Source organism: Pleurodeles waltl, chromosome 11 (assembly GCF_031143425.1).
Source record: "Pleurodeles waltl isolate 20211129_DDA chromosome 11, aPleWal1.hap1.20221129, whole genome shotgun sequence".
In the NCBI taxonomy this organism is placed as follows: domain Eukaryota; kingdom Metazoa; phylum Chordata; class Amphibia; order Caudata; family Salamandridae; genus Pleurodeles; species Pleurodeles waltl.
The window spans coordinates 133033903-133059479 of NC_090450.1; the positions used below are offsets into that span (position 1 = coordinate 133033903).

Sequence of the window (25577 nt, forward strand, 5' to 3'; positions counted from 1 at the left end):
AAAGGAGGAGGTGGCATATATACAGGAGATGAGATTAGAATGATACTACAATAGGAAGGGGTGAATGCATTCTCGAATATTGGGAATCTGGTGATGAATAGATTCTTCTCTTCTTCTTCCTCGTTTCTAGGTGCTTCTTTGACGTAGAAAAACTCTGACAAACAGTCTACCTCAATGCCTTGGCGTTGATCTGATCCGACATTGACCTCCATCGATGCCTTGACTTCCATGCATTAGACATCCCTCAACGTCGACAATAGTCTGCGCATCAACAGTGTGTGGGTCTTCGATGTTGACTGGTGTTGCTTCAAATTCAACGACAACCGATGTTGCTTTTTCAACGTCAACCAAGCTCTGAACGGCAAACAGGTAGGAGCTGTACCTTGCCTCGACCCTCCTGACGTGGACTGGGACCAATATAATTTTTGCAAAGGAACTCTTTTTTCAGACCTCCCACATCCTTCAGAGTTTGATGGAAGAGCCTGGTGGAAGACTGACCTTCCCCTCGCATCCCACAACCAGCCTATCCTTGTTGCCACTGTCTCTCCTCAGTCCCATGGTGGCAAATCTCTCTTTTTTTGTAAGGTGTGTCGCGAAAAATCCTTGAAGTGATGACATGAGTAAGGAACATGAGATGCTGGAAAGCAGATGAGGCAGACTACAAGATGGTCTGTTTTGGCCTTCTTTCTCCCAAAGGCTGGGCACTTGTCAAATAAAGAAGGCATTTTTTGTGAAAACACCCTAAAATTTTCTGCCAGGAAAAATCTGAAAAAGGCAGGGAGAGATGAAAAACATCGAATAATGTGTTGTTACCAAATTGTACTGGAAACGTTTGATGAGAAAAAGCTTAAAAAGGCTGAGCTCAATGCTCCTGGATCCTGTCAGCAGGAGAAGGAAATAAGACCTGAAGCAACAGTCACCTGCTGAGCAAGATGGCATACTGGTGGTCTCTGAGTTCTTAAAGGCACAGTCTCTATTTTTAACTCATATACTGGCAGCCTATATGGCTACATTGTCCTGCTTTACTTCATCTCTCCACAGTTAAAAAAATGGGTTTGTGAAAGCAATTTATGCTGTTTTACCAAAACATCATGATATTATACATATATAATTCTCCTGGTCTCTTTTTTTAATATACAATGAAGAATTGGGCTATTGTAGCCTGCTCCTATAGGCTGCATAATATTTTTCACTCCTAAGTGACTGCAGGCCTTCAAGAAGAAAGGCGAACATTACACATAAGAAGAGATATTGTGAAGAAATGTACCGGGGGCCCCACACGTGAGAGGGACTATTCAGTGCTATGACTATCAATGGAGAACCCCGATGAGAGAAATAAGGAATTTCCAAGATACGCTGCTACATAAAGCTCATGTCCCAACCTGTGGCTATAAAATCTGTGCAATGTAGTAATTACTACACCTTAATGAAAAAAAGCATTCTCAGCTGTGTCAAGTTTGCACCTCTTGCTAAAGTCGCACATACAGCACACTTCAAAAAACATAAGAGGGGCTAGCAAGTTATTACTAGGCCACAGAGTGCTAAAGCTAGGTCTCAGTAGCAAGAAAATAAATTGGCTTTTAGAATGAGAAAAGGCAATATAGTTATAGCAAACAGAAATATCAATCAAGTTGACACACCAAATTTGGACAAATTGTTTTAAGAACAAAGGGCCATATGTACAAACACTTTTTCCCATAGACACAGAATGGGTAAAAACCTTTGCTACATCTGGCCCAAATTTACCACTGCCAATCGGCTGTCTAATGCAAATGATTAATGTATCAGATTACTATTTTCTATACTTTCCACAATCCAAAGTGCCACACTGGATTTAGAAACTTTTGCATAGCCACAACTCTTAAACGAGGACCACAAAACACCTCTGATGACAGTGTCATCAGAGAAGTTTTGTGGTGTCATCGGTCACATGTTGATAGTACGTATGAGGAATCTTTTGTACTAGTGACGTTAATTCAGTTATTAACCAAGTAAATTATCCATGTCGCAATTACATAAGGATGTAATATGACTGTCCATAAAAATGAAAAAATACCACCACCACCAACTGGGAGAATGGGAGGGTGTTAATATGTTGCAGGAGTGATCACAACTACTAGAAATAATGTTGTCTAAGGTAACTAATGGATAGAAACTCCTACAGAATACTCACTTGAACTCTCTCAAAGTCGTACCCTTATTAAAAGGCTGAGGTATGAGGATAGAGACAAAGGTAGAGAAAAAAAACAGAGTAAAAATGTACTATTGTTTGAGATTACACACAACTCCCCAATTCTAGGAAACAGTTCCTCAAGAAAGAGTGAAAAGAGGACCAGGTAGTAGTAATGCAAACAGAGCCAATCTTTGGCCACCGACAAGATACAAACTTGTTTTCATCTTAAGAAAGTCTAACACCTGCTGAATACAGATACTCAAACCAGTTTTAGGTATAACTTATGCAGTCTTTTCTTACCTGTTGTAGACCAAGGCGGAAAAAAGAATACTGGGAGAGAAACAGATTTCAACATGTGACTTTACCAGGCCACTCATGCTGAAAGCAATCAGTTATTTAGAGTCAAGGGGGAAAACACTGTCACCAAAACATGTGAAAAGTTAACATTACTACTGCCTCCGGAGTCAATGAAGGCAGACTCATAGGAGGGGAATCAGAAGTCCTGAGAATAGCTTCTTTAAACTCCTCAGTCTGCTCCACAGAGGCACAGGCAGTGAAAACAAATCACCTGGGTATAGGCAGCAAGACTGATACATGTTCTGAGAAGGAAGTAAATAAACTGAATATTTTATGTTATATGTCTCTTTGGAACAACCCCACCTTTTCCTGTGCCTTTGCTAAGAAGCGCGTGATGGCTTCAGGATATATAGGTCATTATGTATTTGTAGTTGCTGATGTATTCACTTTTTTGTTGTGCACTAATGTATGCTACGTTTGCCCATGTTTTGAATGTCTAGTTCATGTATTCACATGTTCATTTGAAGAGTTGATGTTTAGGAAATGCAGAATGGTTTTTAGTTCTAACATGGACATGAAAGAAAATTCTTAATTATTTCTCTCACCTAACATCATGGTCATGAGGTTTACTTTATAAATGATTTATGTGGTATAAATGACTTGTTCACAACCTTCTTTGTAAGAATGAGTAGACTTCAATATTCTAGAACAAAACCAAGCAGAGCAGTTCCTCACAGTGCTGTGCCAAAGCCATCAGTATCATTTGTCCAAAACATTTCTACTGTAGAGACACAATTTGGCCCATCCCACAGAAAGATTTAATGGCTGGAAAAATTAGATGACGTTGAGGTACTCATTTGTATTGACTTAATAAAAGCACTGAACTATCATTATGGCAACACATTTAAAGCTTTAAAATTAGTAGATATGTAGGTATCCATAAAAATCGACCATGTTATACACTGTCTGCTTTCCCCATATTGTCATTCTGTGCCTTCACAGGGGGGGGGGAGGTGTAAGGGGCACTTTTTGCCCTTCCCTTCCACCTGTGGAAGGCAAACTGGGGCACCTGTGGAGGGCAAGCTGGCCCCAGCCCAGGTTTTATATTTTAAAAAGGTCTGATGTCTAGGGACCTTTCTGATTGTGATTAAAAACTCAGATGTCGCTTGGTATCATGACAGGTCAGCACACACCACATTGTTTTTGTAAATTAACAATCCCTAGGCTGTTGGGGAACTATGGGTGGGGTATATGGCACATTCATGATCGGCTTGCCCCACTCCACTCGTTCCTTCTAATTAACAATACATTGGTTTTAGTCGGATTTCAGACTTCTGCGTAAGGGAAAACCGGGGTTAAGACTGTTTGTGCCCTTGCTGGTGTGGCAATGGGTGGGAGAACAATTGTTTTGTTCGTTGCCCTGCTTCACACCCACAAACCCTTCGCTACTGGGTGGATACCTCCAGTTGTGATTCAAGCATGGAGATGAAACACCTGCAAGGGAAATTTCTACCATTTCCCATGGAACCTCTCCCAAGGTTATTTGTGCTCCAGAGTCTGAGACATGCCCCTTAGCACCGATCATACTGGAGGCAAATAAAGTCTAAAAGCGCCAGTAGCTTTCAGTTTCCTAAGCAGTGTGATGTCACAGCACAAGGCGCCATGCGCATCAGTGGTAAAAAAAAAATTCTCTTGTTGCAAAGGCAGCTTTTCCCTCACAGCTCAAATTTTATAGTCAAAAGGAAATCCCTCAAAGATAAGCTCCCGAGGGATTTCCTTCCTTTAGGTGGAGGACAAGATGTTCAAGTCCTCTGCTGTGGAAAGGTAGTGCTGAGTATTTTAATGTCTAGTCCTCTGCATTAAATATTTTAATGCCTTTTGCTGATACCTTGGACAAAGGTCACAAGACAGAGGATGATGCCCTTTGCCAAGACAGATGCCAATAAATGGGATTCAGTGGCAGGCATGTGATTAGTGCAATTCATAGAGGGTTTGAAGCTTATCCAACTTGGGTGAAAAGATGATATCTTAAAAAGGTTGTTTTTTTGTTTTGTTTTTTAACTAAACTCAAAATCGGAAAAAAAAGAAGAAAAAAGAAAGAAAATTGAGACGATCTCAATGGCTACAGATCCACATCTAAGGGATACACAGAACAAATGCCCAGGAACACACTGTGGGAGCACATCATTTCTGGTGAAGTGAGATCCTGATGATAAAGACAGTCAAAGTGACTGCAATGAAAGTTTCTGGATTCAATCTGGCACCTTGGAAGGGGTTTAACTAAATGTGCTGCAGAACTTAATATCCACCAGAATTCGACATTTTGGGGGAAAAAAGTAATATGGCACCACCTCCGCTTATGGGCTACTCAGATGTTCTACGCAAGGCTGAGACTACGGCCAGGCAACACGCTCAACATTCTGGTGAAAAACCTGACTGCAAGTTAGACCCTTAAGTCAACAATATGCTCAGGAGACGGTGGCAACGAAGTTGGATGCAGGGCCTTGGCACAGGCCAGGACTTATCAGCCAATCCTTGCTGCGCACGAGTGTAAGCTGTGTGCAGCGGGAGATGGACCCACAGGCAGTTGAGTGCAGCATCTGGCCACTGGCAAGGCCTTTTTGTAAATCCCAAATATGCATAGCCAAGATTTGTGTATGGGGTGGTGTGGGAAGCTGGCTCTTTATATGATATATTAAATGAGATATTTTGTGCAGAGTCCAGGGGTTCCCTTACCAGTAGGAAGGGCTTGCTATTCAACCCCAAAGTGCTCTCTTAGGAGGTAGTGTGGGAGAGCAGCCATAGGCTTAACACTGAAGAGTGTGAGACACTTGCAAATACACATAGTCAATAAAGGAGACACATGACTCAAGAAGGAGTTCCACACCAATTGACAAAAATAACAAGTTAATTTTTAATTTTAGCACCTGAATCAGTTTGTTCAGGTAAGCACATTTGTCAAGAAAAATCAGCAATTTACGAGGCCAATCTCCTGGACTTTAGGTATGTACTAGGCAAGGGTCAGGATCACACCAACAGGTCACTTGGGCAGCCGGGTGCAGAGGTGTTGTACGCGGTGGGTGTCCAATGTTACTCTAAGGGGACCAGTCCGGTCGAAAAGATGCTGCAGGTGAGGACTGGGGATCCAGCTGTGGGGAACCAATAAGGAAGTTCCTATCTTGGGATGTCCAAAGACGCAGAGAAACCTTCAGTTTGCTTCTCCACAGGTCCGGGGCGACAGGTGCATAGGTGTCCTGAGGATTCAGGTTTTCTCCACCGGGACATGCTCGGTTGAAGGGGACTGCATGCAGAGGCTAAAGACGACATTGGAGGGTATGCAATGGTCAAGTCCGGGGTGTACTTCGTCTCTGGAAGGCTGAGAAAACATGCTGGCACACAGTTGGTCCACTTAAGACTCGAGCTATGCGGTATAGGTGAAGTGGTGCTTCAAGGCATCAGGTTTTTCATGGCCCGGAGGTCTCACAGGTCGTCTTGGGGTGCCTGTATGTGCAGGGAAGCAGTTCTGCTGCTCCACAGAAGTTCCTTGATCTTTTTAGAAGGCAGGCAGTCCTCCCAGGTTCGGGGGCACAGCAGCTGCAGGAGATGACTTTGGCACAATTTGGCAGGAGCAGCAGACAGGCCGGCAGGGCTGGGTCCAGGTCAGGTGCTTCTTCCTTTGATTTTGCGGCTCTTCAGTGTCCTTCTTTGTAGGTGGGAAGGAATCTGATATGCTGATGCCAGAGGCTACCCTAAATACTGCATTTAGGGGTGATTCAGGGAGAGTAAGTTAGTAGCCAATGGGCATAACCCAGTCCCAGAATTCCTAAATCTGCCAGCACCAAGATGGCAGATTTTAAAAGTTGTGTCCACTTCAGGCAGCGAACCTTAGGGGTGGGACTGACCTGAGGGGTGGACACACCTCCCTGAATACTAAATTTCCCACTTGTCCAGGTGCCAAATGGGCCCTGGGGCAGGGGAGTTGGCATCTCCCTTGTGAGGGAAGCCAGATCTGCATACCAAGGGATGCAGGCCACTCTGAAGTTCCCTGCCTTGGAATGCGGATTTGCCTGTCATCTTGTTGGCTGGGGTGTATAACATCTCTCCCAGAGCAGGCTTTGTTGTTGACTGCTTGAGAGCAAAGGCCCTCACCCTAGGCGGTCAGACTTTTGTCTGGTGATGGCAGCCTAGCTCAAACTTCAAACTAGTCAGCCCGCACACCGGTAGTTGGTACGGTTTCAGGGGGCACCTCTAAGGTACTCTCTGAGTGCATGTATAAATAAATCAGTTACTAGCAGCAGTGAGGCCCTATTAATAAAAGATGTTTGATACTTAAAAACCCTAGTTTTAGTGAAGCCATCATTTGGCTGGGGAACTCGTAATGACCAGTATACAGCACATGTATTTAAAATAGCTTCCCTGTTCACTCATTATGTCTAAGAATCGACAAAGACATAGCAGGGGCATATGTGTTTGTGCAGATATGCCCTCATATACAACAAAATGCACCTTCCCTTGGGCTGGAAGGCCTGCTGTAGGGGACGGGTGACTTACATGTATTGCATGCAGTGCTAGGGGACATGGCACACAGGCTATGTGTTATGTCATGTTTTCAATTTTAGCTGCACAACGACAGGCAGCCTCCAATAGCAGTCGGCATGTGCTAGGTGAGAGGGCCCTGAGGGTGGCACAATACATACTGCAGCCCTTGAGGACCCTCTTTGGTACCCATGCTCTAGGTACCAGGGGTACCATATACTAGGGACTTGCAGGGGCCAAAGATATTGCCAATTGGGGAACAACTGTACAGTTTTAGGGAAAGAGATCTGGCACTGGGGACATGGTCAGCAGGAACCCAGTGCACTGTCAGTCAAAATTGCATCATGTATCAAGCAAAAAGTGGGGGTGACCATGTCAAACAGGGGCACTTTCCTACAGGAGGGTTGGTCGCATTGATGGCGGATGCATAGCAACGCTTCAGGCCAGGTCTTCTGCCCAATCCCTGCTGCATACAGCTGTACACCATGAGCAGCACTGGTTAGATATACATATGGGTGGTACCCGGGCCGGGCTGTGGGCTAAGTCATATGTCTGACCTCAATTGTGCATTCCCGAAGCCTTTGTGCAGTGGGGCACTGTGCCACTGGATTCAAGGTAGCCTGGCAGATCAGGGCAATACCCCGAAACCAGTCCCAAGATGCTTGTTTCTGGTCCAGGGAGGACCTGGCCTGGCAGTTGGGCAGGACTGTTCCCATGGGGAACAGGGTCAAGACTGATCTGCATATGGCTGGGTCCAAACTGGGGTGGCATAGTGAGCAAAATAAAAGCTTTAACCCAGATCTGTGACTGGGGGTGAGTGTTTGAAAAGTGTCAGCACTCTGTCCATCATCTTGTTGTGTTGCACTGCTGCATGAGCCAGAGCTTGCTTATAACATTCACTGTACAACCCCGATGTATGCATACAGTAGATTGTATCAACATGGGGCATGATTAATTGTATAAAACAATACACCAAACATTCACTGAAATATATTTGTATAAGTTATGGTTCCCTTTACTCTTAAGACTAACAGAACATAAATACAGAAGAAACTCAGGAAAAAAAAAACATTAAACCATGCTTACAACTTCAGTCCGAAAACCAATGAAATTTGCCAGGTAAGGTTAGGATCGAAACTTTAACTCGCCCTCAATGCACTGTATGTGACTTCACACATGTTGCCCAGGATGATATCATCAACAACATAAGGGTGGTGAAAAAAGATTTCACAATTCTATTAACATGATCAATGACATTAAAATATATACTTAACTGTGTGAGTATTTTGTTTTTTTAATGCAGTGCTACTTGTTGCATTTTTTTATTTTAACGTATAAACTCACTTCAGCCAACCAGTGTACCCAGCCCCAATGTCACAGCTGAGGTAGTGGGGTAAAGGCATACTTTGCACTTTCAGTACAGTCAGTACAGTAGTAATGATCTTTAGCATCATAATCACATCAATTTTACTGTACAGCCTGCTGAAATATATACTGCTACATCAAGAGATGCTTAGTTTTGTAACACCGATGTTTAACTGGAATAGTGAAGCTTTTTTGGCTTACTGGTATAGCGTTACAATGCCTGGGCCATCCATAACGGTGTCATTGGTATATATTTCAACATATCTAAGTTTCACTTTCCTTTGAAAATGCCCTGTTGGATTGCTAATACCCTTGCCGAATTCCATGTATGTTACTTTCCTCAGTAAGCATCTGTTTGTGGTATGTAGTGCTGTAGATTCACATGCTCTGCATTCTATTGTCATTTAGTGTTGGGTCCAGAAGGTTGCAAGTTGTTTTTCTTCAGAAAGTCTTTCAAGTCACGCGGTATAGTGACTCCTCTTGCTGGTTAAGCACATGGGCATTGCCTTCACTGTTAGATTGTTTTCCCGCGGGCAGGTGAAAATGAAGTGTAGTGTAATAGAAACGAAAAGGATGACCATAGAAATGAGTGTATGAATATTGTGTAATAAAACTGCAACGGCCACAGATGTCCAGGGAGCCACATGGGAATCTACAGCACTACATGCTACAAACAGTTGCTTTCTTGGTAAATAACATATTCCGTTTGATGGCACGTGTGGCTGTAGATAAACATACTCTGCATACACTGTAAAGCAGTGCCCCTCCAAAGCAGTGCCTGACCTGTGGGTGTAGCAGTGGTTTGGAATAGTATACGTAACACTACCTAAAATATTGACACAAAAATGTTTAAAGAAGGTGTGTGGTGTAGACCATGTAGCTGCCTTACATATGTCAGTTATGGGAATTTTACCCTAAAAGGCCATAGTTGCTCCTTATTTTTTTTTATTTTTTTACGAGAGAAGTGTGCTCCAGGAGGAATATGTAGTGGCCTTTTGGCTTTAGCACAGCAAGTTTGGATACATTTAACAATCCATCTTGCTATACTGGATTTAGTAATAGGATTACCTTTGTGTGGAGAGGCAAAGGCAAAAAAAGTTGTTTTGGTTTCCTAAATGGTTTAGTTCTATCAATGTAGAACAGAAGCGCTCTCTTTGCATCTAATGTGTGGAAGGCTTTTTCAGCAACAGAGTCAGCATGTGGAAATAGGACTGGCAATTCAATAGTTTGATTCAGCTAAAATTGAAATACCACTTTTGGTAAATATTTTGGATTGGTGCGAACAACTACTTATTCCTTATGTATTTGGAAAAAAGGATTCTTGCAAGGTTAATGCCTGGAGCTCCCTTTCAAAGGGAAGTGACTGCAACTCAGAATGCCACTTTCTGAGACAGAATCTGTGAAGGAATGAATGTAGAAGTTCGGATGGGGAGCCCATGAGCCTAGTGAGTACAATGTTAAGGTTCCCAGAAGGTACTGTGGGTACCCTTGGTGGAATCACTCTTCTGTCCTTCCATAAAAGCCTTAATGACAGATTTTGAAAAGGGAAAAATGTTGCCCGGTTTGAAGGTAAGCAGCTAAAGATGCCAAACGTAGCCTTATGGAAGTTTATGCTTAGTTTGCTTAGTGCAAATTAAGAAGATATAAAATAATACCTTTCACTGATACTTTGAAGGGTTCCTATTGTTTGGATACGCAGTAGTAGACAAAAATTTCCACTTTGCTGCATAAGGTGCTCTAGTAGCACAGGTTTACGTGCTTCCTTAAGAATAACCATGCATTCTTGAGGTAGTTTAAGGTATACAAACTCTTTAGGAACCATATCACAAGATTACATTTTTTTACCATGGTTCTGAGTGAGAAGGTCTGGGTTGAGGGAAAGCTTCTCGTGAGGAGCCACTGATAGCTCTAGCAGAGTGATGAACCACGGTTGATGGCCAACGTGGGAGGCACTAGTATCAATGTGAGGGATGTTTGCCTGAGCTTCTAAACAAGAAACGGAAGGAGAGGGAAAGATGGAAAAGCATAGGCAAATATCCCTGACCAATTCATCCATAGAGCATTGCCCTTGGGCTGAGGGTGTGGGAACCTTGAGGCACAGTGCAGGCATTTTGCATTTTCTTATGTTCTGAAAAGGTCAATGTCTGGAAACCTCCACCTTTGGAAGTAGGGAAGGAGGAATAGAGGGTGGGTTCCCATTTGTGGACTTGTTGCCACATCCTGTTGAGGACCTCAGCAACGTTGTTGTGTTCCTGGGAGATGTTCCGCTAGCAGGTAAATGTTGTGTCGAATGGCCCAGTGCCAAATTGTCTGAGAAAGATGAGAGAGCCTCAGAGTGGGTACTCCCCCTCCGTTTCTACACATAGTATATGGTTGTCATGTCTGTGCATATGAGGACTACTTTGTTGATGAGCTGGACTCTGAACGCTTTGAGCACTAGGTGAACAGCTAGAAGCTTTAGGTAATTGATGTGCACAGCACGATGTGTGGGAGCCCAGAGACCCTAGACTGTGAGATCTTGAAGATGAGCACCCCACCCTCTCTGAGGTGTCCATTGTCAGAACAATCTGTGGAACAGGGACTAGGAAAGACCTCCCCTTCAATGGATTGGTTCTGTTCCATCACTGCAAGACTACTGGACATTCCTGTAAAGGATGCATGTGAAGGAGGGAATGTGGCACAATGGCAATGCAAGAGGCCATCGTGCCTGGAATGACACATTGTACTGTAACTTGGTGACTGGGGTCGAAATTAGAGAGTTGCGCCTACAAGTTTTGTATTCTTGCTGCAATGGCATGTTCAGAATGGCCCCCAAATAGGGCTGGATCTAAAGAGGATTGAGGTGGAACTTTTGAAAATTGATAGTGAAACCTAACTGATGAAGCAAGTCTATGGTGAATTGAGTGTGGTGCATACATTGTGTGAAGGTACTGGTTTTGATGATCCGGTCGTCCAGATTTGGGACAACTTGGCTATTTTGTCTACGCAAGTGAGCTGCGACAACTGCCAGACATTTTGTGAATACTCTCGGGCAGCTGTGGCCCCAAAGGGGAGTCCTTTGAACTGATAAATGTTGTCCTTCTACCACAAATCTGAGGTATTCGCAATGGGCTGGATGTATAGAAATGTAGGCGCCCTTTAGATGCAGTGCTGAGAGGAAGTCGCTTTGTTGAAGCATGGGATCTTGTCCTGAAGCACGACCATGTGAAAATGTTCTGAGAGGTTGTAGTGATTTAAAGGCCTGAGATCTAGAAAAGGCCTTAAGGAGCCGTGCTTTTTGAGGATGAGAAAATATAGGGAGTATACTCCTGTTTCTGGATGGTGCAGAAGGACAGGTTCTATCGCTCCTTTGCTTATTAGGACCTGCCCTTCTTGTCTGAGCAGAGTGATATGTTCTGCTGAAAGCTTGTGAATATGAGGGGAATGATTGGAATAATATCCAACACCCATTATCTGTTGTGATATTTTGCAAGTGATGACAGAAGAGCTGAAGTCCTCCAACAGGGGTTAGGTAGTCACAGGGAAGGTGAAGGGAGTCACTGCTTGGAGGCAGTGGAAGAGCCTCTAGGGGAAGGTGTTTTTCCCCCGGCCTCTTATTATTCCCCTTGTAGGAACCTCAGTAAAATCCTCTTTGAGAGGGCGAATGAGGTTGACCTTTCTGACAGGATGAGGAAGTGTCTGTGGCTGATGATTTGGAGGCTGTTTTATATAATGGCCTATGAAAAGCTCTAAGTAAAGCAGGGGTTTGGAGAGCTCTGATGAACTAGGCCACTTCATTATCTTTTTTCATGTTTTCGAGTGGCAGATAAAACTGCTGGCAGAACAGGTGCTGCTTATCAAAAGCTACATTAAAGATGGTTTGCTGTACCTTTGGTTTAACACAAGAAATGTGCAGCCATGCATGCCGGCCTTAGAGGACACTAGTGTTGATGCCTCGTCCAAGGTGCAGCGAATTGAGTTGTAAGATATAAGCTGGCCTTAACTATCAATTTCTTCTCCTCTTTTCCAGTGCTCCTCTAGGAGATACTGGAGGAGCCCCTCAATCTTGACCAAGTGGCCATGGACATATTTGGCAAGCAGACCTTGCGTATTAGCCAGGCGCCAATGAATGGCTGCTTGAGCAGCAACAAGTTTGCAAGAGGCGCCTATCAGCTTGCTTTCCTTGTGAGGAGGCGGGGCATCAGCAACTGCCTGCAAGTTAACCCCCTTTCTCGCATTAGAGACCATCAGGGAATCTGCAGGAATCTGACCTCTAATAAAAACTTTAAAAATATTCTTTTTAGCACAATGTCTGGCTCTATGGGATGTAGTCAGTGTTACAAAGAGAAATCATTCTCAATTGGCTCTTTGTCTAGGGGCACCTGATAAGTGGCTGCCCTCCCAGTGAGTTCCTGAAAGGAAGTAGTATCATCTAGTGGGGATGGTCTAGCTGGGTAGACATCAGGATCAGGGTCAGTGTAAGAGTTGACATCACACTGGGACCTTGGGTCTGTGTCTGAGGGGGGGAAGGCACAGTAGCATCCCATTTGTAAATGTAATGGAATGAGTATGGAGAACCCTGGTGTGTGATGTCAAGACAGACAAACTGAGAATGAGGAGGTGGTGGTAATGGTGTGGTTGGTGGTAGAGAGGAAGGCAGCGGAGAGAGTAGGTCAGCAGAGCCTCTGTCCATCCTTTTGTGCATAGCTGGAGATATAGGAATGTCAATGTCTTCCTCAAAAGCAAGCTTCCTCTTAGAAGGTGTGGAAATAATACCCTTTACTAAAACAAGTTTCCTGTGTGAGGTTGAATAGGAAGCTGTGACTGTTTGGCATTGAGCTGCTGCTCTATTTTGTGGAGGATAAGCTCAATAGAAGTAGTCAGCTCAGAAGGTGTGGTGACTCCGTTTTTTCGGTGGTGAGGCACTCTTGAATTTCAATCCTAAAACTGTTGTTGCAAGGGTGCGCAGTGATCCTTTTGGTGCGAGGCAGACACTGCCGAGTGGAAGGTTGAAGCTTTTGGTGCCAAGGCTGGTGATGTTCGGCTCGGTACCAAAGCAGTGGACTTGGGCTTGCTTTTTTGGAGCTGAGCTCGATGGCAGGATTTACAAATTAGTTTTTCGGTGCCTGCCATGGCCCAACAACAGTGGCAGCCCAGTAGCCTTCCGTGGTAGAGGGGCTTTTGGGCTGAGTAGGGGCTCTGGTACTCAGTTAGTTGAGCCGGAGGAAGGTCTTGCATTTAAAGAAATGTGTCCACCTGGGAGTCTGAATTCTCAATGGAGAAGGTCTCATCCTTGACAGCTGAGGCCTCTTGAAGCTCCTGCTCCAGTCTGGACATAGTGTATTGGAGGTAAAAAATAACTGGGGTGTCCTCAATCTCTCATCGCTACATCTCACGACGACGGGCTCTTCGATCTCGCAAAGCCTTCTTAGATCGAAAAGACTGGCATGCCTCGCAGTCCTCCTCTTTATGGCTCGGAGACAAACAGAGGTTGCAGACCTGGTGCTGGTCGGTCCACGGGAACTTAGCCTGGCACTTAGCACAGAAGAGGAAGAGATTTTGTTTCATCAGTAGTTCATTCTTGTGGAGTTGGAACCCAGAAACAGTGGCCCGAAGGGCCTCTGTCAGCACCCATTGATCCGACGGGTAGTTCCTTCAATTCCACAATAAAAAAGATAGGCAATACGCATTCAAAAAACAGTACTGACAGTATAGGAGGTATCCCAAATGGAAGAGTTTGAAAAATCTCGATCTCGATCCAGAGCTCTGCGAAAACATGACCAGACAGGACAGCCCATGGGCATAACTAGCAAGAGGAAGAGCCACTATACCACTTAACTCAAAAGACTTTTTGAAAAAAAAAAAAAAAACTTGAACCTTCCGGACCCAAAATTAGATGGCAGGCGTATGTAGAGCATGTGTATCCACAGTCACACATGCCATCAAACAAACAATTTCATGTTTAAATCACTAAAGAATTTTTGCTCACAGTTTAACTGACTCATACTAAACTTCTGCATTAAAATAAAAGTTTCAGCAAAAATAATACCTTTTCACCAAGGAGGATGCTGGAGGATAAGAGGCCAAGAAACCTCAGAGTTGCTCTAATCAAGATTCAGGACCAAGACTGAAACATTACAATCACTGCCAGAATGTCCTGGACTCCAAGCGGTGGAGGTAAGGCTCAGAACTGAGCTCTATCTAGGATAGTTGGGAACAAATGGCAGCCTCTGTGAAGGAGATGCTCACTGATCCTGAACCTGATGTCAGAATGTTAGTTGTTGCCAAGAGATGTTCTACAATGGACTCTGGTGCTTCACTATCAAATGCAAGTCACGGAGATAGGAGAAAACTGGTATCCCTGACCACTGAAGTTGGGCAGTGACCACAGCATCTTTTATGTGAATATTCAAGGAGTGCTGGTGAGTGAGGACAAACTGGTAATGCCTCATTTGAACTGTGGGACTGCAGTACGGGTATATGAAAGTATGCATCCTGCTGGTTCAAAAACACCATCCATCCCCCAGAGTCAAGATCAGGCAGGATATGGGCCAGAGTGAGCCTTCTGAATTTGTCTTTCAGTAACAAGGCATTCTGATGTCTAAAGTTCAAAATAGAACAGAAGCCCCTGCCCTTGGCACAAGGAAAAAGTGAATGTAACAACCCTCTCCAGAATCCACTTGATAGCACCTTTGGAGAGTAACACTCACACCTCTTGTAACAGAATGAAGAAGTGTTCCTCTTAAAGTGGCTCTGTTGTGTGTTGGGGGAGGGGAGCTAAGATTTAGCAAGGCAAATAGAAATGGTAGGGCATAGCCATGCTGAAATGTTTGCAGGACCCATTAGTCATATGTAATTGACAGCTGTTTGGTGTTCCAGCAGGGAAAAAGGACTGGGAGAACTGGTACACCTACTTACCTGCGCGTTGCCTGCCAGACCTCCTTCCCGGTCTCAAAAGGACTGTGGTGACAGCTTAAGTGGTTGGGGAGGCTGTCTTCAGCCCCCTGAAGTAACCTCTAAATATTCTTAATTGTGTGGTAGGGAGTGCGCCGTGGCTCTACTTTCTTTAAATTTCTTCAAGGCAGAATCAGCTTTTCTTTTAATCAAAAAGGTGTGACCAATCAAAGGACATATCAACGAGAAAGCCAATGTGACCAACCCTTTCCCTCTCCAGAAAATCCTATGCTACACATCTATACTTATCAGCAGAACACAACACTGGTGCCAACTGCCCTTTCCAGTAGTATACAGGAAATCAAGAATCACATATTTGCCCGACTCCTGTCCATCATGAACTGTCTGAGCCAGAAAGGTCCTATGTCTTCAAACCGCCGGCAAGATCTCACTGGCTATGTCCCAGAAAGCATGTGTGGAGCAACCCAATAAAACAAAATAGCATTGACTTATTTCAACTGTAGGCTGGTAGAAAAGATACACAAAAGCCTCAGTCATCTTGGACTCCCTATCTGGAGGAGTTGTGGGATATGACTTAGGGTTCAACTTGCTGGCAGAACCCTGAACCACCAGGCTTTCTGAAGTAGGTTGTTTAGTGAAAAAAACAGGAATACCAGGAGCTGGCCTGTGAAGGCAGGTCACCTGACTATTTACCAGTGGGCATGAACACGGTTTTGATCAAGTGCCCATTCAGATAACAGTGGGGAGCGTGTAAATGGGAGCAAGGGTTCAGACTGGCTGGCCTATGCTGCAACATACAGGACCTCAACTGCCCTTCAAATCACACTGCAAATGATGGACTCTTGTTGGTCCAAGTGGTGAGTCAACCCTGTTTAAAGGGCACACAAGCCTCTTAGTCCATGTAAAAGTTTTCAGCTATATAGTGGAGGTAGGCGTAGTAACCCTTCCACTTCCTCACCATCACCATCATCAATATCATTATCTCCTTCTTGGGGTGTACCCTCCTCAGAATCAGAGCCAGAAATATAATGGAGCCTCTGCTGGTGCATCTGCCCTGGTAGAAACACTGGTTCAGAGTAAGGCTGTATGACGACTGCTTGTACTTCTGTAATTTTGGAGCATGACCTTGACTGAGATCGGACAGAAGTCAATTCTGAGTCAGACATCAGCATCAGAACCTGATCCTCTTCTGATGTTGGTACGTTCTTCAAAGAATGGTCTGGCAAAGGTCATCGAGCTGGAGTGGACGCCTGTACTGTAGTCGGTATGTGCCTACAGCGGGTCTCAAAGGGTCAGACAGAACTGAAGTTGGATTGATCAGCGGAAACACTAACGAAAGTCCCTGCAGATCTTTGTAGCCCAAAGGCACACCAGACAGATTGTAGTGCACCAAAAATCTGCAGCATGGTCTCCTTAACTCGAGGCACACCGGAAGCAGTTGCGGAAGCTGTATGGGAACCAGAAACCCATAGATGGACCGGCTGACATAGTGACACCCTTGACATTTCTCTTTGGCTACAAAAGTGGTGGCAAGGAGTTGAGTCCTGCTTTGCTTTTTCTATTTGCAGTTGGATTTCAAACTGGACTTCCCGGAGGACTTCAAATGCAAAGTTGATGCATTGCAGAAACAGTCTTGGGAGGAAGATGGAATCTGCACCAGTAACGTGGGACTTACCCAACCGTTACAACTTCTTATGTTCAGTGACATACAACTTTCCTTCACGAGCCCTGATTGCTTTCAGGCGCATGTGTTACATGACTTGAAGTTGTGCCCCGAGCCCTAACACAAGGGACACACCTAGTGGAGGCCTCTGACCCATATCTGTTTCCAACATTCACAGCATGGTTTGAAACCTACTGTTTTAGGAGGGGACATTGTTCCCTAGCACAGAGGATTTAGTTTGGAAGACCTCAGAAGTCAAACTAAATTTGAATCAATGCCCCAGATCTGGGGCGGAAGGGGTGCTACATTCGTCAGGCCGAAAGATGGCTGCTCTGTAAGAGGGCTCTGCCGGCTGAACACTCAACTCATCAGCCATCTGCCATTGAGGGGATATCCAGTGCAAACACCTAACCTAAGATGTGCCCTAGACACTCAGAAATCTCCTGTATCACACCAGAGCGGGAGGTAGCCCGAGTCCTGTGTGTGCCATGGTGAGGCCTGTCTGGCATGCAGCGCTTTCGCTCCAAAGCTGGCGCTGTGCCCGGGTGGCTGGCCCCGCCTGCACTGCAGCGGTCTTTACTTGTCGCTGCTGCCCGCTGATACATCCTCACCGCTCAAGGCCACCTGGATGCACCATATTGCCATTGTGAACCTGGCGCTGCGGCCCTGTAACTGTAGGCTGCATTGAGACACACGGACCCCATGCACTCCAGACCAGTTGCGGCAGTGTGAGCCGGCCCACATCTAAGTCGACCCTGAGCCCAAAACTATCGCTGTGTGGCTGCCCTGTAAGCCGCAAGCTTAACTCTTCATAGACCAGACTACCTTCACCCTGTGCCGGTGAGTCAGGCCGCAGCCCAATAATCTGTTAACCCTTCCCTCTGCTCCCAAAACTCTATATACACCGGCTTGCTTCCGAGTTGGACCACTAAACTGTGTGCTGCTGAGCCCTTCTGCCTCTCACAACAGGCTCTGTGCTTGTTGGCTGACGCAACACCACATGCTCCTATCTGTAGTGGTCCAAGCTGGTGTGCTACCCACCCCCCCCTGACCTCATCCCCCTTCAGCCATGTGCCCATGTATGCTGGGAGGCCTGCGGCTATAACCTGCTGGCCGTCGCCGCAGTTGCTAGCCCGCTTCAACCACCCTACACTGTATGCATATTACTAAATCTGATAAACAGCCTGCAGACCACATTTGCGGTTGTCCTGCCTGATGGAAACCTTTTCATCAGCACCTACCTGCACGGCCGCCCCCAAGACTTCACCAAGACGTGCTGCAGCTCAGAGCAAAGGACAAGCCTACCATTTACCCCTGGGAAGTGGGCAGATGGGCGGGGAACCTCCGGAACCACACCACTTGTCAAACAGATCTCCACGGTCCATCCTGACAAGCGCAAAGGCCATAAGGGGATCTGCCATCAGCCCTTGCCTTAGAGCCTGCTTGTGCTCCCTGGCATACGGACCTCCCCAAGGCGAGTCAGGGCTCTGTTAACTCCTCAATACTGGCCCAGACGAGAGCTCGTGGACATCTACTAGTTGCTGCGTGGACTAATCATACCCACCGTTTTTACCAGGATTATGGCGCAGTGGGAGCCTCCACCCACAACAGAATCTTGCCCACCTCCTGCCAAAATAGACTGTGCTGTCTGCTCATCCTATGGGCAAACACGAAGACAAGCAGACCAAATTCTCCTTTGAGAACAGACGTCTGACTTGCCAGGATGAACAGGGCCAAAGCTCCAAGCCAGAGTTGGTTCGCTCTAAAGAGGATAATACCCAGGAGATTGACCTATGAGAGCTACTCAAGGATTTAAGTCTGAAAAACAACCATTGACGCCAAATTCGGCCTGCTCAAATAACACAGTACGTGGACAAGTATAAAACAAAACTAGAGCTTCTAGAAAATAGAGTCTCAGATGCAAATGATCTTCAGGCAGATTCTAAAGAACACTTACTTTGTTTCAACAAGATTCTAGACCTCAAAAAACCAGAACTGAAGACCTAGAAGATTGGCTATGATGCAATAATCTCAGCATTACTGGGATCTCGGAAAACACAGCGATCTCCAAAATAGAAGACTTCATTGAAACTTTGCTGTAAGACCTCTTTGGTGAGGGCCTATCAACAATGTTCATCATCGAGTGCCCTCAATGCTCGCTTGGCACTCACCCATCCCCCGGGGCACCAGCTCTCCCATAGTTGCTTGCCTACTAAACTATTGGGACCGCGATGCGGTCTTACGCTTGGCTAGAGAACGTGGCTTAATACAATATCAATGCAACAATATCTTATTTTACCCAGACTTCACATTGGCAGTGCAGGCGGTGCACCGCAACTTCTTATCAGTCAAGAAACTCCTTCAAAATGTGGACCTTCCCTATATCCTTCTATAACCAGCTAAACTGAGGATCTTATTCGAAAGCAAATCACACTTCTTCACAGACACCAAATCAGCGTTAAAATTCAGCAACCATGCAGTTAAGGGTCATAGTTCTTCAAGGGGGTTAGTAAACTGCAGCAGAGGAGATGCCCTCTAAGCGACAACGACTAAGCAGCCAAGCAGCAAGGCACCATATTCACTTTAGACGCTCCCACATGCAATGGGAATCCCTTGCGTTGCCCGCCTCAGTGTTTATGGTGCAGGGAACCCTATACTTTCTCTGTTCTTTCTCTGTGGGTTCAGGTGCCTTAAGTTGATGTACCAGCAGACTTATAAATACCGGATATCCCCTCTCTATTACTTGTTCCGTCATCATAGCTTTTTTTGGCAGGGTTTTCACCTGGTGTTCATCAGTCCCCAGGGATGATTCCTTATTTGGTCACATTGTGTTAGGGATTATATTGTTTGGGGGCTCGCATTTCTGCCTCAACCGAGTTCGGGGGTTGGAGTGGTTTGGAGTGGATTGCTTTCATTAAGTTTTGCTTTACTGTTCTGTTTCCTGTATTTTCTTCAGTCCTCGCCATGGTATCTTCTTCCTCCAGGATGCACATTCTCACGGCAGATCAAAAAGTACACACCACGCTCGCATTATTTCTTCCCCACTGCAGACACAACCTTAAACTTCATTTCATGATACATCCACTGCCTCTATAACCATCTGAAAGCATGCCTGATTCACTCCTATCTCAACAAACACAACATAGATATATGCTTCTTAAAATAACTCATATACACAAAAGACAGCATCAGGCCTCCGTGCTCGATGGTGTGACAATACTTACTCCTTTACTTACTCCAGGTATGCCAGGAGTATAATGATTCTACTGCTTAGGGGACTTCCTTTGCTACTGTATCCACCAGAAAAAGCGTTCCCAAAGGTAAGTAACTTGTTCTTCTGATGGATATAACTACCTGCGGATTCCTCACCTTATGAATAGAATCCCAAAGGAGTCCTGCACTCAAAGGTGGGAACCTGAATGGGCAAACCAAGAAATCAAACAACGTGCAAAATGGCCGTCCCTCCTAACTTCGGAGTCCAAGCAATAATGCTTTGCGAAAGTGTGGAGGGAAGCCCAAGTTGCTGCCTTACAAATTTCAACCACTGGAGTCCTCTGGCCAAGACCGAAGTGGCTGACTTAGCCCTAGTGTAATGGGCTCTAATACCTTCAGGAGGAACATTCTTTACTAGTGAATAACAAATCTTTATGCAAGGAATAACCCGCCTGGAAAGAGTTCTCTTGTGGACGGCTCTGCCCTCCATCTTGACCACATATCCAACCAAAAGTTGATCATCCACTTTAAAGTATCTTGTCCTCTCAATGTAGAAACTCAGAGCCCTTCTTAGATCCAAGCGATGAAGTCTTTCCTCCTCCTTCGATGGATGCGGAGGAGGGTAAAAGGACGAGAGTGTTAGGTTGACCCATATGAAATGGAGTGATCACTTTAGGAAGGAAAGCCACCCTGGTTCTCAGCATCACCTTCTCAGCATGACTCACACGTCTAGATTACGTGATAGCCGTTAGAAAAACAGTTTTTAAAACTAACAGCCTCAAAGGGCATGAATGCATAGGCTCAAACGGTGACTCCATCAAAAACGTCAGAACGAAATTCAAATCCCACTGAGGCATGACAAACAGAGTGGGAGGAAACTTGATAGTCAAACCTTTAAGAACCCTAATGACTATAGGGGACTTAAACAAGGAAGGCTGATCAGGAAGGCAAAGAAAGGCAGACAGCACTGACAAATAACCCTTCACAGTCACAACTGCACAACCTTTCTGCACCAAGGAAAGGGCAGAAAGCAAAACATCAGATAAATGGGCCTTTAAGGGATCAATTTGTCTCTCTCCACACCAAGTAACAAATTTTTCCCATCTGTTGTCATAGACAGTCTTGGTGGAGTGTCGCCTGGCCGATAAGATAACATCCACCACGTCTGGAGGGAGAGAAAAGGAACTCAAGATTGCCCCATTCAATCTCCAGGCATGTAGGTGCAGGCTCTGGAGGTGGGGGTGTAAACCTGCCCCTGCGACTGCGAGAGTAGATCTACCCTGTAAGGGAGATGGAGCGGCTGGCACAGTGAAAGTTGAAGGTCTGTGTACCACACCCTTCTTGGCCAACCTAGGGCTATTAAAATGGCTTAAGCCCGATCTTGGTGAATCTTCCTCAGAACTCGAGGAATCAAAGATATGGGGGGAAACGCGTAAAGCAACTGGTCGCACCAAGACATCTGAAATGCACCCTCCAACTCCCCCTGCACCGGATACTGGAGGCTGCAGAACGACAGGCAGTGTGCGTTCTCCTGAGTGGCAAGCAGGTCTCTGTGGAAATCCCCACATCCGGAAAATGTGAAGAACCAGGTCTGGATGGAGACGCCACTCTTGATCGGCTGAGACATGCTGACTGAGACTGTCTGCACGTACGTTGAGAACCCCGCCCAGATGGTTTGCTACTATGCAAATCCGATGGTCCTGTGCCCAGGACCAGAGCTGCAGAGCCTCTCTGCAGAGAATGTATGACCCTACTCCTCCCTGCTTGTTGATGTACCAAATCTCAGTAGTGCTGTCCATCTTGACTGGAACTGACTGACCGCAAAGGGACGGGAGGAAGGCCCTGAGAGCCAGACGTATTGCCCGTAATTCTAACAGATTGATGTGAAACATCTGTTCCACTGGAGACCAATGACCTTTGATCTCCAGGTCCCCCAGATGAGCTCCCCACCCTAGAGTGGAAGCATCCGTTATGACCGTGGCCACCGGAGGTGGTAGACAAAATGGCCTTCCTTGGGAAAGTTTGCCGTCCACAGCCCACCATCGTAGATCCACTGCAGCATCTCTGGAGATCGTTATCGACTCCGAGATCCCCTTTGTGTTGAAACCCTGCTTTCTGAGGCACCACTGGAGAGCCCTCCTGTGCCAATGTGCAGGAGTGACCAACAGAATGCAAGAAGTGAACAGACCGAGCAGACGCAGGACCTTGAGGAATGGAACAGCAGCTCCATTCTGAAACATTGGAAGCAATGCCTGAATGTCCTGAATCCTCTGAGGAGATGGGTAGGCCCGATTCAATGTTGTGTCTAGTAATGCCCTATGAACAGGAGGCGCAGCGAGGGCTCCAGGTGAGATTTGGGCACATCTACTGTAAAACCCATCATTAAAAGAGAGGAGAGGCTCAGAAGACGTAGCAGATGGAAGTAATACCTCCTTTACAATGTTTGTCTTTGTTGCCGATGCCGGCAAAGGAAGGCCAAAAAACTCAGCAACCTTTCTTATTATGTTGTGATAAGATAAGAATCAACCTCTGCTGTGAGCTCCCCAGGGGATGAGAAATCCCACTCAGGGGATGTATTCAAGCCACTTGTAGAGTCTAGGCCTTGAAATTCACCCACAGGCTCCAGAATTTCTCCTTCCTCCAACCGCTGTTGCCGATACTCCTGCTCCTCCAAGAGCCTCAAGGCCCTTCGCCGCGACCTCAGTCTAGACCCCAAACACGGCGTCGACAGAGAATTCGCTGACATCGACGATGCCGGTTTCAAAGCAGATGGACACTCCGGCAGAGGAGAGGATGGAGAGACACTGTGGATCAAACGGGATCCATCCGGCACCGGCATCGACTCCATTGCCATCATCATCCGGGGTGGTGAACTCATCGGCGCCGAACCAGCACCTTCACCTGGATAAAAGGGTACAAACGGAGCCTGCTTGTACGGCACTGGCGAACCCACCGTACATGCTAACGGACCCGTGGGACCAGCAGGCGCACCAGCAGGGGCAATAGCTCTGTTAAAAATGCTAAACATAGCTTGAGGAACGCTGATGTATCCGCTCCCAGAGTCGGGAAGGCAGGAAACCTCTGCTCCTCCTGAGGCGTCTGAACAGACTCCGATGCCTGCACACCTGACTGAGTGGACACAGGAGAAAACTGAGCAATAGGGTTTACCAGGGTCTCAGAGATCTCTATCAAAGTCAGCGCCGGAGAATTCTGTGGACTCTGAGGCCGAGGAGTCACCATAGGACTGATCTCCCAAGCTGCATGGCACCGTCTTGGAGGGCACCGAGACTGAGACCGATCCCTGGAAGAACGGCGTCGAGATTCATGCCGGCTTCGCTTGTTATGCGACCTCGAGGACTTATGAGAAGAAGTATCCCTCACCTTTGTCCTTCGATGATCCCTTTTCTGCTTCGTAGCTTTTGCCAAGATGAGTTTAGCCTCTCTCTCCTTCAAGGCCTTCGGGTTCATCCGCTGGCAGGACACGCATCCCTCCACGTCGTGGTCCGAGCTCAGGCACCACAAGCAATTCTCATGAGGACCTGTCACCGACATGCGACCCCTGCACTCATAACAAGGCTTAAATCCCTGTTTTCTCGGTGGAGACATTGTAATGCTCAAAAACTCCTCAAAACAGTAACTGTTTGAGAGGTAGGAAAAAAACGTTAGCTGTGCAATTGTGACGTCCTCGTCGACGTGGGTAGCTAGAAGAAAATTTCAGTTGAATGCTGGCTCATTGGGAGAATTCATACGGTGAGGAATCCACAGGTTGTATCCATCAGATGAATTCGGCATTGCGCAAAAGCGATACACCTCCGTGTCAACAATGAGAATGGGGTCGACATCGCCCTGGGGCATGAGCGTCGATGTATGAATTGGCGAGGTGGTACACGACCAATGCCGATTTGGATCCAGAAACGGATCCATGGATATCCCTTGGAGCTGAGGCCAAAGCTGCCGATGCGGAACCTGAGGGGGGCCCTTCTGACCCAGCAGGGCCCGAGGGCGCTTCTGCGGGGTCAGACTCCCCAAAAATGAGGCACATGGCCTCATAAAAATCTCCGAGTGCAGCAGGGGTTGCTTTGGCTCCCACAAACTCAGGGAGATGTGGAGCTGACCCAAACGCAGGCTCCGAGGATGGAGATCTAACACGACAACACTCCTTTCCCTGTGTCTCATAGGCTGACAGACGAGGCAAAGTCAAAGAATGCTTATTCTTCTTCTGCCTTGACTTACCTGATCATCTGAGGACTTGTAGTGGGAGGACATAGAGGGGGACTCCGCAACCGATCCCCGGACCTTCCTCTCAACCAAGACCTACGCAGAGCCGAGCGGTGGCCCACAGGGAGCTTTAGGGTCTGCTCCCTTAAAGCTTTTAGATTCATAGCCCGCTACTTGGATCACTACTTCAGGTCATGATCGCTCTCCAGACACCACAGGCACATGAGGTGCAGATCGGTTATGGACATCGCAAGGCTTGAACCTGGTCTTACACCAATACATCTTTCATGCACCATGAGTGTAGACATTCAATTCTTCGGCAAAAAGTAGAAAAAAACCAGTCAAAAATCAACTGAGTAGCTTTTCTTCAGATCAGCGCTAGGCTGGTGCAAAAAGAAAAGAACTGAGATCAGTGCACTGGGGTGGCGCCTATAGAGGACCCACAATGTCATATCTAGCGCGGCTGACGATGGACGTGTTGCCGGATGATGCCACCTAACAGTGCACAGGGGCACTGCTCGAGAAAAATCTCCAGATCCAGACTGATGCCTGTGGGAATTCTCAGGTAAGGAACCTGCAAATAGAAGTCTCTATCAAATAGAAAAACGACAGTATGCTTATACATTTATTTTGATTAAATGTTAGGATGACGGGGCCAAGAAATCTTTCACATGCATAATGCTAGACACTTATTAATTGCATGGTATCTACACCTTAATGATAATTTGTATGTCTTTTTATAAAGCAAAACAGTATATGTAAATGATCTGTTTTGTTTTTTAATCAACAGCTTTGCAAATTTTTGTTAACAGTTAAAAGTCTCACAGTATGAATAGGCCGTTCCTAAAGTTGATCTACTTACAGTCTTCAGTTGTTCTTTATAGCATGGCGTGGGGTATAATTATGATTTCCAGTTAAGTGGTTTCTACCTCCCAGTGGCTGGAACGATTTCATTTTCCTTTCCCATTCTTCATCAAAGGCGGGGCCTTCACCTACATCACAAGAAGATTACCAGATAACTCTAAATGAATCACAAGTACAATATAAGTGTACAATTTTTTTTAACAAGCATTCATCAGTCAACCAATGTGACAAAGTAATGCAAATCTCAATGATTTTAGGTTACATAGAAGGAAGTTGAGGATCAAACCTAGATGTTTGAGACACCTGTGGAAAAACTTACCCATGTGCATCATGCTTCAACAGGACAGGATAAGC

The 25577-nt window shown here is 45.9% G+C and overlaps 1 protein-coding gene across 2 annotated transcripts in view; it reads right to left on the reverse strand.

Moving 5' to 3' along the window:
* Positions 1-25577, reverse strand: part of MLF1 (myeloid leukemia factor 1) — a 144900-nt gene that overhangs the window by 13614 nt on the left and 105709 nt on the right. For both annotated transcript variants that reach the window (XM_069213274.1, XM_069213273.1), the window contains one exon: positions 25222-25351. In XM_069213274.1, the coding sequence (XP_069069375.1) occupies positions 25227-25351 (125 nt within the window). In that variant the 3' untranslated portion in view covers positions 25222-25226. The remainder of the gene's footprint in view (positions 1-25221; positions 25352-25577) is intronic.